General features: G+C 40.6%; 2 protein-coding genes across 2 annotated transcripts in view; both read left to right on the forward strand.

Annotated features, from left to right (window-relative positions):
* The first annotated feature begins 4,304 nt into the window (after positions 1–4,304).
* Positions 4,305–5,847, forward strand: LOC128885534 (uncharacterized). Its single transcript, XM_054139626.1, has 2 exons — positions 4,305–5,490; positions 5,726–5,847. Exons 1-2 carry the CDS (start codon positions 5,047–5,049, stop codon positions 5,762–5,764), a joined length of 483 nt encoding a protein of 160 aa, XP_053995601.1. The 5' UTR covers positions 4,305–5,046; the 3' UTR covers positions 5,765–5,847.
* Positions 5,848–6,674: 827 nt separating this feature from the next.
* The window catches only part of LOC128885520 (uncharacterized), a 132,773-nt gene continuing 124,798 nt past the window's right edge, over positions 6,675–14,649 (forward strand). Inside the window, exon 1 of the mRNA XM_054139603.1 lies at positions 6,675–6,816. Within this exon, the coding sequence (XP_053995578.1) occupies positions 6,795–6,816 (22 nt within the window). The 5' untranslated portion in view covers positions 6,675–6,794. The remainder of the gene's footprint in view (positions 6,817–14,649) is intronic.

A 14,649-nucleotide genomic window follows, 5' to 3' on the forward strand; every position in this document is an offset into this window, starting at 1 on the left:
GCACAGGCCACGACTACGGCGAGCCTGTTATGTGACCGACGACGTATTTATACTTCTACTTATAAATACTTCTCGAAATACCACTTGCACGATCCTAATGCAAGCGACCTACTGTCCTTTCTACAATATTTTCAGCAAAAGAAATTTTTAACAAAAATACATTGTAATTATGAACATTTAGTGTTCAGCAAAATGACATCGAAAATGAAGCACGACTTGGCTATCGTGTCTGACCAGTGCTCACTATTTCTACTTGACTAGGTGAAAATTGTATATAAAAATAATTCGTCGAAAACGGAAAATAACGTTTTTGTATACGAGGCTTTTCTCGAGAACAATAATATTGGAAATTTGTAAACACGCGTGCGATTGAATACGAGTAGGCACCAACGTGTCTGTCCATTACTTGTTACTTTTGTTTGCATTCCTATTTGGTAAACATTGACTGCGATGTAGTAAAATATTTTTGTTTTTGCAATTTTTACTGTCTATAATCTAGCCAGTATTGATTCATCGGTACTAGTCACCAGCCCAAGTAGAAACGGCGAACAATGGTCAGACACGGCAGCCAAGATACTTTGCTGAATAATGAATGCTCGGATGAGAATATTGTATTCCACAGTTTCGATTTATGTTCTCGTATAGAATCACTAAAACAATACATCGTCATGTTTATTCAACAAAAAAGGAATAAGTAACATTATTTCTTGTTTTTATTTCTCGGTCGAGACCTCCGGAATTCTTTATACTTCACGTGCATTCAATAACTCTATGCGTATATATATATATATATCTCCATGCGAGTATCTCTTATTCCAGAAGTGTGTGGAATTTATTTATAACTCTCGTTAATAAATTACTGCACATCGCGTCAGCATTGTACATTTTTAAATTCGATTTATCGAAAGCGCGCGTTGCGTAACGAACTGCGCTTACATCGAATGTTGCCATACCCCGTGCGAATATACATTTCCTATTCACAGCTCGTTGGAACCGCCACAATGCGATAAAAATATTCCCTCATTCGTACCTTCGAGGAGAGTACGCAATATTTCAGTAGCCGAGGATGTAGTTGCTCGTGTCGTGTAACACGTTGCACGAGATCGAGTAGGTTTAGGTGGAGTATAGTCAGACATGTCGGTAACTACATGGCAACGTATTGCTGCGCCGAGGATACGAGCCAGTAGTATTACCACAGAGCAAGCGAAACGATTTCACAGTAGTACAAGTCAGCATTCGACGCATGTGCCAGCCAGGGAGTAATGAACCTGTTACTGATACTTCGGTATCGCGGATCTGCTTACCTCTGTCTATGTATCACCCGATCTAAGCTCCGAGTACCACGAGAAAATTGAACGTCAACTGAAAGTATCGTTTTCAACGGAAATTATTGTAGGTGGAACTGAGGTTAAAAGTTCCTATTTAAAATATAGAAAATGATTGAGAAATACTGTAGTTATCCTTTTCACTATTGACTAATTTATTAAAAAATTATCGCTATCTCTTTTAATATTCAAGATGAAGCCATCGGAACAGCTCCCGTCTCTCCTACGGTATTTTCAACGAGTTTTGCGTTAGCATCGCGTCGAGAATATCATTAGTCTAGAGAATGATACATCGTTCTATTTCGGATGCTATTCGCAAGAACTGAAAATTCCAGACATTGCGTGTCCTCAGGCTCGTTCAACTTTATATTACGGTCACTTCTCACGCGAGCCAAGAACGCTTTACGTGCAGTTGTACGAACGAACCAATTTTCCACCTAAAATGCTCGCGTTCGGTGTATTTTAAACCTAAAAACGCCGACGACGTTTTATATCGTGTTCGTTGTATGGGAAAAACTGCGCTTAAAGATCTCTATTAAAAATGGGACAGCTTTGGATTTAATTGAAAGGTTAATGTTCTTTTCAGAAGATTTCCTTGGGCAAGGTATATTAAAGAACTACGTTGAAACGATTCACGATACCATGAATTCGAGAGAAATTACTGCTACGAACGAACCAATTTTCTACTTAAAATGCGCGAGTTCGTTGTGTTTTAAAGCTTAAGCGTGAGCTATACATTGTTCTTTACGTGGGAAAGCTACGCTTGTTATTCAATACGGGCGAGTACTTTAAGGATGTCTTCATCTCTGGGATCCTTTTTCTTAGAACTTCCCACTTAAACATTATTCAGAATAACCGTTTTAAACATTTATTTCAAGCAAACGTATTTTTAATGGAAAATTAATTTATGTGCAACGATAAAAGAAAGACAGTTTTACAAAATAAATGGAATAATATTATTTCGAATACAGCGAAGAAAATAATATTCAGAGTAACGAGATTGATAAAAGAAGTTTTAGTAGCTCGCGGTGGATACATTAATGAAAAGAAAATTGAATTGTTGTTTTATTAGTACTGGTGTGGTATTAAATTAACTGTTGGTACAATGTATTCTCATTATTTATGTACATATTCCAGTTGAGGAAGTGTTCAAATACTTATAAGCAGGAGTGTATATATTGGGATAAATTGATAGCTGTCAGTGAATTAAAAATAATTGCAAAATTGAAAATCAATACACATCGCGATTTCATAGCTGGAGCAACTTCTGTAAACATTGAATTATCGAAGCACCGATGCGATATTTTTCAGGCCACGAGCGAGAGGCAGGCGACGTCGTTCCCGGACAGAAATGTGTTAAGGAACTCTGCTGAAACGATTTACGATATCGTGAATTCAAGAGAAGCTACTCGTCCCTGGTGGCTCGACGCGTCTTAAATCGATTTCATAACGCCGGGAAATTAATTGAAACGCGGGAGGCAACCACTCGAACACCTTTTCCTGAGCTCTCGTGTGCGGAGATAGGAAGCGGAACTACTGGCCCTTGCATTAGAACGCCAGAATAAACGGAGCGCCCGAGCGGAAACCGAAGGAACGAATCCATTAAAGATACAGATTCCGAACTCGAACGCGTGTCCCGTTTAATCAATTTCTCGTGTAACGTTCCACGTGGGGATTCCTGTATGAGAAAGGCGTTTAAACTCTATCTGGCACGATGCCTATCGCGATAATTAACAGCGCGTACACGCGTCTTCGTATCGCATCCAGCGAATAATACGGCAAAAAAATATAATAAAGCGGCTCGGAGCTTCGTTGATCGCTACGGTAGGAGGCAGTGACGTTAATACGGCATCCTATAGGTCAGCGTTCCTTAAACGTTTTTCGCTCGCGACCCTTTTTCATCGGGCGAAATTATTGACGATCCCCGGTTTCGTAAAATCTATAAAGAGGACGGATTCAACCATCGTGGCAGGTGCAACGATAATTTTAGACGTCGATGCATCACTCTTAACAGGTGAATTCTAGTTATTTTTAAACTAATGCTTCGCTTTTAGTAGGTGATCTCTAATTGTTATCAGAAATTAATTCATCATTATTAACAAGTGAATTCGGTTATTTGGAAATTAATACTTTATTCGTAACAGGTGAACTTAAATTATTTAGAAATTAATAAGTCATTGTTCAGAAGCAAGAGTTAATTTATGGCAATAATTATTGTACAGTTTCGAGTACAGGCAAAATACTCTGATATTTGGAAATAATGTGAAATATGGAATATAGTAACTTTTAATTTTACATAAATAATGGATACTTAGTTTCAGTATTAATTACTTTACGAACATATGAATATGCAACGAGTAACTTTATTAAAAAAATAAGTTTGAAAATTTGTCGAGTACGCGTGTACTTGATTTACTTCGATTCAATTTTTTACGTAAAAGCACCCCCTACTCGCTTGTACCACCAGTTACGGGACACCCTGTATAGTTACGTCTTGTGCTCACAAGTGACTTTTCAAAGAAATCGACAACGCAACGTTCATAAACGTTTACCAACAAATGAGCATATTTCGATGAACATCCCTTATTAAATCACAGTACACGATTGTCTTCAACAGTCTAGAAAAGTCAATCTCCGTTAACATTGACTTTCGAACAGTTACTTTCAATTTACTTTAAATTCAGTAGTTTTTAATAATTGATAATTATTTCCTTTCTTTTTTCAAGGTGCAATGTATAACCGGCAGGTAGGAAGGTCGCGAAGAGGTCCGAGAAGAAGGTCGACCGAGCATCAATCGAGCGTGTAATCGTCGACAGAAACGTCGAATTAGAAATGAGGAAACAATCGGAGCGAAATGCACGGCAGTTCCGCGAGGACGGTCGAAAGGGGTGGCTGGATTCGTGGCCGTTCGCCGAAACGATCGGTCCCTTTCGCTGGCGCTCGCGTTCCCTCGTTCACCCCACAAGGCGCCGGCGCCACGCTACCAGCTTGACGTAGCAAGATGGCGGCGGCGTGTCGGAGGCGTCTCCGTCCGCACAGTGCTCGACGTCGAGCAGTCCGCGTACGTTCGCAACAACGTTTCACCGCATTAATGTGTCAGTGCATCCGGAGCACCGTACACGTCCGCGGCAACGGTGCAGTCTCGTCATACGCACCGTAGATCATCAACAATCAGAGAAAACGACGCGCGATACGACGGGACCGTCGCGATCAGCGCCGAGCACCGCGGTATACGTAGGGGTAGTGTGAACTCGATCGTCCCGTTCGCGACGTTCCTCGTTCATTTCTCTCGTGGTGCGTGCTACACGTTCCCCTGTGGCCCTCTCGCACCCCCGGTTCTACCTTCTCTCCTTTTCCCTCCGATTCTCACCCTCTCTTTCTCTCTCTTTCTCTCTTTCTCTTTCTCTCTTGTTTTGCACCCCTCTCTTTTCTTACCTCCTACACACCAGTTCTTCGCAAGACCTGCACCCATACATACGCCCCGCGTGTGTTCCTTATTTCTTTCCTTTCCTTTCACCCCCCCAATCCCCCTCGTCGACAGTTTGTTCCGTGCTCCCAACCCCCGAATCTCTCTGTCTCTCTCCGATCGCGGTGAAATGCCCGTAACCGGTCGTGGCTCGCGACGACGACGAAGACGAGGCGGGTGTCGTTGGTGCACGGTTCCTTGACGAGCAGCACGGGATACGTGCAAACCGGCGCATGCACTGCAGCCCTTGCTACTATGATAATAACGAGAAAGGTGGCACGGTGGGCGCTCCTCCTGAAGCGAGAGGCGCTCGGCCGAACCTACGGTGCACAAAAGCGGTCAGAGCAAGCACCCCGCGGTGCCACGACGATGCTGCCTCGTTCCGGCCGGGTAGATGACAACATCGACACAGACACCGACACCGTGGCCACCGACCTGACGAGGACCAGCAGCTGCGTACCGCTGGCGCTGCCGTTGCCTTGCCCGTGCTACTATCGCTACTGCCCTCGTGCTACCGTCACCCTGTTAAGCTCGGACCACGAGGACGACTCGCCGCTGCCAATCGCGGGGATCGACGACACGCAAGCGGCACCGACGGCACCGACTCCAGCAGCATCGACCGCGAACATAGCGGAGCAACAGGACGCGGTGCACGGCGAACAGGAACTCGAGTACGCGCCGAGAGGAACTGAAGAGGAGGTAACGGCGGCCGCGAGCGTGGACAGTAGCCGACTTAACTTTTTGCGGCACAAGCATTTTAGCATCGAGACCATTCGTGCGCATTGGGGGGAGTCGGGAGGAATGAATGCGGCGATGCACGTTTGTTCGTACTCGTTCATGCAAGGTGGTGCAAACGTGCGGTGTATGATTGCTCGACGGTGTGGCCCGGCGTTAGGTCACCGATGCTAAACACTCGTGAATGGACATTTTCTAGGTGGTCAACCGTGTCAACTACCGTGCTGCGAAGAGTTAACCGGCGGAACGTGCGAGGCGCACGGTTTTGCGCGTGACCAGCACCCCCTACGCTGTCATTCGTGCGGTACCGGTTACGTGTGAGAAAGGAGACCCTCGTGCGCGACAGTGAACCGCGAACGGTCCAGCTCCAGAGAGCTTTCTACGAGATACACTGTTAAGGGATTGCGGAACGTAGTACGCGCGTGAATCCTCGTATCGTGGACAGCCCCACAGTGTTCGAACAGAGTGCGCGTATAAGAAAAAAGGTTCGACGTTTCGAGTCTGTACCGAGCCGCGAATTTCCGTGGAACAACGGTGAGGAAAGTTATCTGGGAGAGAGGAAGAGGTTATCTCTCGTTGTCGACGGTGCACGCGTGCCGGCGCATCCGGAGAAACTCTTCTGTGAAAGGACACGCTGTGAACGCGTGGTCGAACGAAGAAGGAGGCATAGAACGTGCATACATACGTACACACGAGTATAGGATAAAAAAAAAAAAAGCAGAACAAAAGAACGGGAGAAGTGTGATATCGACTGCCCGTTGCATTTGTACTCCTGCCCTGAAATTTCGATTCCGTGTAGCGCCATATCGCGACACACACACACACACTCACACTCTCTCCACACACATATATACATATTGTATCTTTCTCTATCTGTTTGTCTGTCTGTCTGTTGTCTGTTTGTCTCTATCTCCTTCTCTTTCACTTACTCTGTAATATTTACATATATATACATACGTATTATATACACACATACATATATATATATATATACGAGTACATATATGCACGTATAAACACACGCGTGTTTCCACCCCCGCTATTCACACGTTGTACGTGGTACCCAGGCGCACAGTGCGAAAGAAAATAGTAATATCGGTGCGGAAAGGGGCTTGTACGTCGTATACGCGAGTGTGCTCCTTCGATCCGGCGTGTCTCGTTATATAGCTGCATCACTTTCCTACGGATCTCCACGACGCGTCAAGTGCCGCTCGGCCAATTAAGCGAAACTTTCAGCGTTAAGCCGATCTACCCGAAGATCTTCGAACATGTCGCTGCTCGGCGTCACGGGTGAGAATTTACCCTTATTATTACGCTGGTTTTTTTTTTCGTCCAGTTGTTCGGGGACGCCGGCTCGAGGCGACGAAACAGAATAGGTCACCTTTTTCATGGATCGAATTAATCGCGACGCTCTCTACGAGATTCTTTGCATTTTTTATTCTGGATTTAATTCTGTTTCTTTTGTTCGTTTCTGTATAAGCAGGTTTAAAAATGCAGAAATTACATTCTTTCTGACTTGATCAGCTTTAATCTAATCGTTGCGATTTTTACTGAAAAACTAAACAAATTAATTCTGAATGTTAAGTGTCGGAGAAAATAAATTTTAACGAAATCCTTGAATTGAATCGATGAAGTTACAATTATAAATACCACAACAGATATTTGATTATGTAGTTTCCAAAAGGCTGTAAACAAAATTTAATCACAGTAGAAATTATCAACAGTATTAGACTAGCAGTCAACGTGTTAATCGACATCATTTCTATGTAATCAGCGTATTCTTTTATTTAAAATAGGAAAATCGAATTTCATGACATCCGTGTTTTATTAAAAAACAGAATCGTAAATCTCTTCCTCAGACCACTCCTTGTAAATTGGAGTGGAAAGGTTTTGAGCAAATACGCCATTGAAGATTTTATCGTTATAGTGGACCAACGATTCTTTTTTTTTTGTGAGGAAATTTGTGACGAAGAAATTGTGTTACTTCTGACCCCTTCGTTGGGGTGAGTTGTAACATTGAATGGGGTAGGTCGTAACTCTTTTCCTTTTCCGTGGATACGAGGACACCGGCTCGAGTAGGTCATCTTTTCCTGGATTAAATTATTCGCGAGGCTTTTTCAACGAGATTGTCCACATTTGGATTCTTATTCGTATTTTTCAACAAGTAGAATATCTGACTTTCTTAATTATCGTTTGTGAACGACGATCGATGCGAAAGAATAGGGGTGAATGTAACGAATTATAATTTCGATTTAGTTCTTATAGTAGGAAGGAGTAGTAAAGTAATTAAATATTAAGTTTTCCTTCCTTTATATATAGAAATAATATTAATTATTCTCTTTCTTTTATAGTTACATTAATGTATATGATTGGAACACTATAATTCCAATTCTAATTTCGACAGACAAATAATATTTTAAGTTTTCAACGATTAAGGTGTCTATAGCTTGCATGCGATACACTGCATTCATTTTTCTTTAGTAACGTTGAAATTGTATGATTCATAGCAGATTAGGTAGGATTCTTTTATGTCGGATTCGTTTCCTTTTGCATCATCAGTGACACATCGTTCTCTAACTTTTCCTTTGGCTTTGTTTTCACAGAAGCTTTCGTTCGCCTTTTATTCCTTGTCTGCTCCAAGCATAGCAAACTTTTCTCTGGGGTATCAGTTAGTATAGCTTATTTCCACCGCTTTCTTCCTTTATTTGTTTGCAATCTAGATCCTGCTTTGAGAAAGCTTACACTATTTCTGACGAGAATTGCTAATGGACGATAATTTTTGTTACAATTAGTTTTACAAAGATGTTTATTCCTTTTAGGCAAAAAAAGTTTCTATTGAAAATAATAATTAGATCGAATCGAACCGATTATTAATTTCAAAGAGTATGGAAAACGTTCAATATATAGAATAAAACAGGTACAAATATCGAGCTACGTTTGCTTATAAAATAAATGTAACGAATAAACCTTTAAATGATGTGTAGCTTCTTAAGAATGCAGAATCATCATCCTTTTATCTGTATATAAGCTTATTTATGAATATTTAACCTTGTTACTTTCAGCCAACGTCTCCCATATAAAAAATGTTGCAACCCTAGTAAAAATCCTTTTAGAAGTACCAATTTCGCTTGTATAAGGAAGTTTACTAGGACGTTGTTACATAACAGAACTTTCAAACAGAATATTACATAACAGAAGCAAAAATTAGAAAAGAAATTTAAAGAGAATTCATAGTTCCTTAATTTTTTAATAAGCTTGAGCTTAATTTCCTTGTCTCGACAGAAAATGTAAATTTAGCGTACTTCCTTATTCGATCGCATAGGAATTAAACAAATTATATACTCTCATAAATTTTCTTTCCTCCAATTTTGCGCGGCTGTTGTTTATTATATAAAAGTCTGGACTCTGGTTCACGTTGTTGGTAAATTTGCATTTTCAGTTTTTATAACTGGCATTTCCTTCTGCAGTTCTGCCATTTTCCTGCCTTTTTTGCGAGTCGCACCTGCAGCGGTACTTGACATGCATTTCACAGTCTCTACCTTCCACGTACAGAATAAACAACAAAATATCTTTTATTGCAAATTCGATAAAATCGTGCAGCGTTACAATTCTCTTTGAATTCTCGTCGTGCAATTACTCCAACATCGCTATTTTATTTACAAAATCCAAATCTAAATTATTCTTTCATTGTTGTATCTATAATAAATCACAGTTACTAAATATTCTACTAAGTCAACTGTGCTCCAAAAAATATTGTCGAATATAGATTTTCACGTGTCCAAGATGGTTTTTTCTCTATGTTACATTACAGTGGATGATTTTGCTTGAAAAGGCTTAGAATATCACAGAAATCTTTCCTTTGTAAAACGAATGCAACAAATACGTCAGGTTATTTTCACAACGCGGACCACAATTCACGGAAAATAATTTTTACTTACATTTATGTGTCAGTGTATAATTGATCCAGCAACTTGCAATATTCTCTAAGCTTTGTTACTTTCGCTTATTCTTATTTCCTCTGTTGTATTCCACGAATAGATTTTACTAGGAAAAAACATCTCTCGCGTGAACAAATCACAAATCCAGATACCAGTGAGCGCTTTCTAACGTTCGAAAAAGACACGGCCATCAAATTTGTTCCGTTAGCGAGGACATTTTCTTTCCAAACAAGCGAATGTAAGGGTGGAACGGTTGTTTATAAAGCCGTTGAAATTTCGTAACGATTCTCGTACTTTACCTTTGTCTCGGCCGTAGTTACTTTCATTTAACAACGCTAGCCAATTTATTATAGCCGGATTATTCCTGAACTTAAAATTACACGCGCGAACGTTCCCACGATAGGAATTACCAAAATGAGCAAAGTTAGAAATTACGTTTCGGACAACGAGCGTTCGTACTCCCTGGATGGGTTGTCCTTTTTATCGGAAAACCATTGGAAGACGGGGGATAGAGAGAACTAGGAATAGTGTTAAGGGTCGGCGCGATATTTTCATTCATATCGAGTGGCGCGATCGGGTTAACCGTCTATTTTTGCAAGTAAATGCCTGAGTCTGTATCTGTGCGCGATTACTCGTCAAACGGAGGCTAATCGGTAGCTAATCTTTCCATTAGTTATGAATCTCGTTTCCTTTGCTTGATTAATCCCGGCGACCTTATCCGATCAAGAATTCATCCTATCGTGTTCGCGTCTGGTTCGTACCGAATTCGAAATTTGAAATTCCGAAGCGGAGGTCGATGGCCTGGAATCCTGTTCATGGAGTGGAACTCGAAGATACCGGTGTTTCTTTATTTTCCTTTCGATGTATAAACGTACTTCATTTCATGATATGTATGGTCGCGCTAACTTCACAGGCGAAATATCTGGGATTTTCTCTCTATTCCGACTTTTGTGTTCGGGGTCGCGTGGTCCGGTTATTGAACGATTTAACCCAGTAGTATAAACCACCGAGAGAAGAGTTACTTGAAAAGATCTTTCTGGGTTACTCAGCCTCGGCCATTGACCATCGCCGATACTCTCTAATGTATCTTTTCGAATATACGGTGAGCCTTTGCTTGCATTTATATCTTCGCACAAAACATTCCATGACCATTGCCCAGTAAAAGGGGAACAAAGCTTGGATACTGTCTTAAAAGATATTTTTCGAAGATTTCAATTCAACATTTTCGTCGCCTTCGCTATTTAAAGACTCGCGCTGAAAATAAATTCAATAAAATTTTACATCTAGAAACACTCTTACTATTTTATTGAACGATATTATTTTTTATAACGAGACAAGGTACAATTTTATGATGACATATTGTAGAAAAGGCTGGGTGATCTATCTCTTTTACCTGTCACTTTGCATAATCTATTTAGAATAGAGATTTCACACCTTTTCACAAGACAAAGTTATTATCGACCCTGAATTTGATGACAACAATTTTAAAACCCGTCTAATCTAATTCAGAAGAGTGATCCTTATATATTTTTTTAAACACAAATTTCTACAGAATTACTTTGATATTCCAGAATAATAAGAATATACGTTTCAGGACTGTTTGAAGACTCAAAGAATTTTAAGAGAGACTCCCTGAGAGGACTCATAGTTTAAGAAGGCACTGATTTAGAGTAGTACCCATTCAGATCTTACAATACAGGGTGATTCTAGAAACTGGGGTAAGCTGCAGTTCTTTTCCAAGAGAAGAGACTAAAAATTGATGCAATAGGGTACTTGCAGTTACTTTCAAATGGAATCATAAATTTTCTTATACACAAATCGATTCCTCATATCGTACGAGACAATTCATATTTCACGTTAGGAAATTACTTTATTCCAGCAGGTAATGAAATGTTCCGCAGTGAAAGTATAAATATTTTATTACTCGCGATTGTAAATCTTTTATGGTACATTTAGATTGCGTAGCAATTTTAATTTCTATACTGTCGAAGCTGAGGGCTGCGAGTGCATTTAATCTTTTTAAAAATTTCATCAGAAGAAATTATATAAATTCTATTGCCATTTTAATTTTGTTCGTAAAAGAAATAGAGTACGTGTAATTAATTGCTCCCATACCTAAAATCCCAAATATGTGGCCGTAATAATAAAAGAAATTATTAACACGTCGATCGGCAAGCTAATACTCGTGAAAATCTCCACAAGGTTAAAATTTTGTTTCGAGACAATTGCTAAGTATATAGTCTTATGGTACTTATTTTTCTAACTAGACTATATTCACGAATATTATCCAAATTTATTTTCTTCAACAGCTTGCCACCAAAAGTAATAAATTTCGTTATTCGGTACAAGCTCTGTCACTAATAAATGGATAACGTGTTAAAATTAAACAATGCACTTTTATATCATTAGTTTAGCATGCCTGCTATTATATACAAAATCATTGACATTCCACAATTGCGTATGAAATAAATGAAAAGATCTTACTTCGGCGCGTACGATAACAGTCCCTTGATTCGAGGCAGATGTCAAGCGCGGAAGCAATCGACCGCGGTCGATGAATTTCTCTGTCCGTCGCGCGTTTCGTGGAAAAATCAATGCTGTAACGCCGTGCCTGTAAGGAGCCATCCCGGGCAATCTTTTTCCGCGAACGGAAACGGAGCCGAGCGCTAAGGAGGTATTGACCAACCGGGGTAACGCAGTGCAATTCTCGATGGTTCTTTTATCTCTGTCCCATATCTGACCATAAATATCGTCCAGCCCCGAAGTCTTCCTGTAGTCACGTAGACGCACGTGCACTGGCCGCGTATCGGTGTACTCAGGTGGTAGCGTTTCTCCGACAGCACGCAGTCGGTATACACTGATAACAAAGCGTATGAGTGTTCGTCTATGGGTACGGGACAGCGAGAGAGGAGAAAGAGGAGAGCATAGTGCAACGGTTGACCCCGGTACACGGGGTCATTCCCTTCTTCAACCACCACCAATCCTCCCACCGCCATCCGGTTCTACGGTTCACCTACCGGCCCTACTACTGCTCTTCCACCCCCTTCACATCCTCGTATCCTCCACCGACGCTGCCATCACGACCACGCAACTCCGCTCTCCTCTCGCTCGCCCGGCCAAACGATGTAGCTACGAGGTGCCACGGGAACGTAAACTCCTCTGCATACATTGGCCGACGGGGACGATCTTCGGTATGCAGCTCCACCTAGATCTTCTTTTACCTGTCAGACTCGAACGCGAGTTACAGCTTTTCCCAGTCGTTTGATTTATGGTAATGTAGCGTGTATTGAGATACTTACTCGCTGGTAGATCCGATGACTAGGTAGCGAGGAAGGGTTGCACCTGATGGTAGCTCCCTTCGATTGTCTAACTGGAAATTATTATATGGTAGAGTCGTCCTTACCTCGATGGTAGTTTAGGTTGATATCAGGGGGCATAGGTGATGTTTTCTTCTTAGATGTTGACATTTAGACTGATGAGAACCTTGGAAGTTGAACCTTGGAAGCTATGAATAGCAGAGAAGTGACCTGAAGGTTGCTCAACCCTTTGGTTGTCTGACTGGAAATTATTATATGGTGGAGTCGTCCTTACTTTAATGGTAGTTTAGGTGTATATTATAGTTATACACGTGAATAAACTTTGCACACGTATATATTTATAATGGAACATTTATTTGGAAACACCAAACCTGTCATTTAGACAAATGTCTTTGATAGACATAGAGGGTATGCTTACATATGGAACTGACTGCAGGTGATGCTTACTTCTTGGATGTTGAAGTTTGTTGATTGCTGAGCCTCTTGGAAGTTGAACTGATCGAATGCTATAAACAGTAGAGAAGTTCATGTTGTAAGTATTGCATAAACTTTTTTTGTTAAAACGAAGTATACCAGTCAGTGAAGTTGAACAATGTAGCTTCTGAAAAGGCTCACGTAACTTTCATAAATATAGTTTGTCACGGAATGGTAGGTTCATTCATACAATTTTCCATAACTCCACCCTCCAGTAGCCTGAATGAAATAACTACATGGTTATTGTCGACGTCTCAGTGGTGAACCAAAAACGAAGCTTGAATGTAAATTTATAAGTGTACGTGGAAGTGTTAGAAGTGGAGCATAGGCAGGGGGATTAGGACTCGAGATCTTTGAAGTCATCACTATGCTGATTAGATACTTCACCTAACTTCACCGACAAAGTTCTTGCCAAGAAAGTCTCACGAAGACGCAACAAGATGAAATTAATGGACAAAAGAATCTATTTCGTAATAAATCATCCCCATTTTATGGTTTTAAAATAACATCTTATAAATTCTTTCTTGTCCGTGTTATTGTACCTATCTAAAAATGCATAACAATTGCTGAAATAATGCATCACAAATATTTGATTAATTCATAGAAATTAATTTCAGTCGAGTTTCGAAGCATAAGGTGATTATTCAAATATTCTTTGAAGAAGTGAGATTTAAGAGTGAGGTATAAAAGTACAGTCGGTGATATAGCTAGCAGATTCTACGGGGGACGTAAACCTCTGTGCATACATTGGCTGACAGGGAGGATCCTCGGGTCCTAGCTCCACCTAGATCTTCCTTTGCCTGTCAGTCTAGAAGACGGGTAATAACTTGCCAGATGTTTGATTTATGGTAATGTTGATGCCGATGTGCTCTAGCGTGTATCGAAATACTTCCGTAGCCGAGTTAATGACCGAGTCGGTGGCAACCGAAGTAGCTTAACCCTTTGGTAGTCTGGCCGAAAATTGCAATATGATTGCTCTACTGGCTCTGTGATCTCAACTGTAATTTAGGTGAATACACAAGTGATGGACGTTCTTTTCCTCACATATTGAAATTTCCTCACTAATACAGAAGCTTTTCAGAAGCCAAATCCATCTACTCTGTGTAACAAGTAGTAGAGAACATTTGGCTTGTAAACATAGGTTCCATATTGTATTTTAATATTTATATTGAAATATTCTCAGAAAATGAGGTCGACCAATTTGGCTCCTTGTGGTCTTGTACAGCTAGTGTATAGTATATTTCAAAATTCGTTTCACGATGGGATCCTTGATACTTTGAAAAATCTGAGAAAGATAGTTAAAGATTGTGGAACGAAATAATACCTACAGTCAGTCCCATAAATATTCATACCCTCTGTGATTATTGAAGGAATTTGTTTAAATTAAATGACAG

Source organism: Hylaeus anthracinus, unplaced genomic scaffold (genome assembly GCF_026225885.1).
Source record: "Hylaeus anthracinus isolate JK02 unplaced genomic scaffold, UHH_iyHylAnth1.0_haploid 11981, whole genome shotgun sequence".
Lineage (NCBI taxonomy): Eukaryota > Metazoa > Arthropoda > Insecta > Hymenoptera > Colletidae > Hylaeus > Hylaeus anthracinus.

What these genes read in the sequence shown, in the direction of transcription:
- LOC128885534 (XM_054139626.1), top strand. Translation starts at nt 5,047, where the DNA reads ATGATAATAACGAGAAAGGTGGCACGGTGGGCGCTCCTCCTGAAGCGA. An exon ending in CGAGAGGAACTGAAGAGGAG is followed by an intron (nt 5,491 to 5,725) that starts GTAACGGCGGCC and finishes GACATTTTCTAG; the next exon opens with GTGGTCAACCGTGTCAACTA.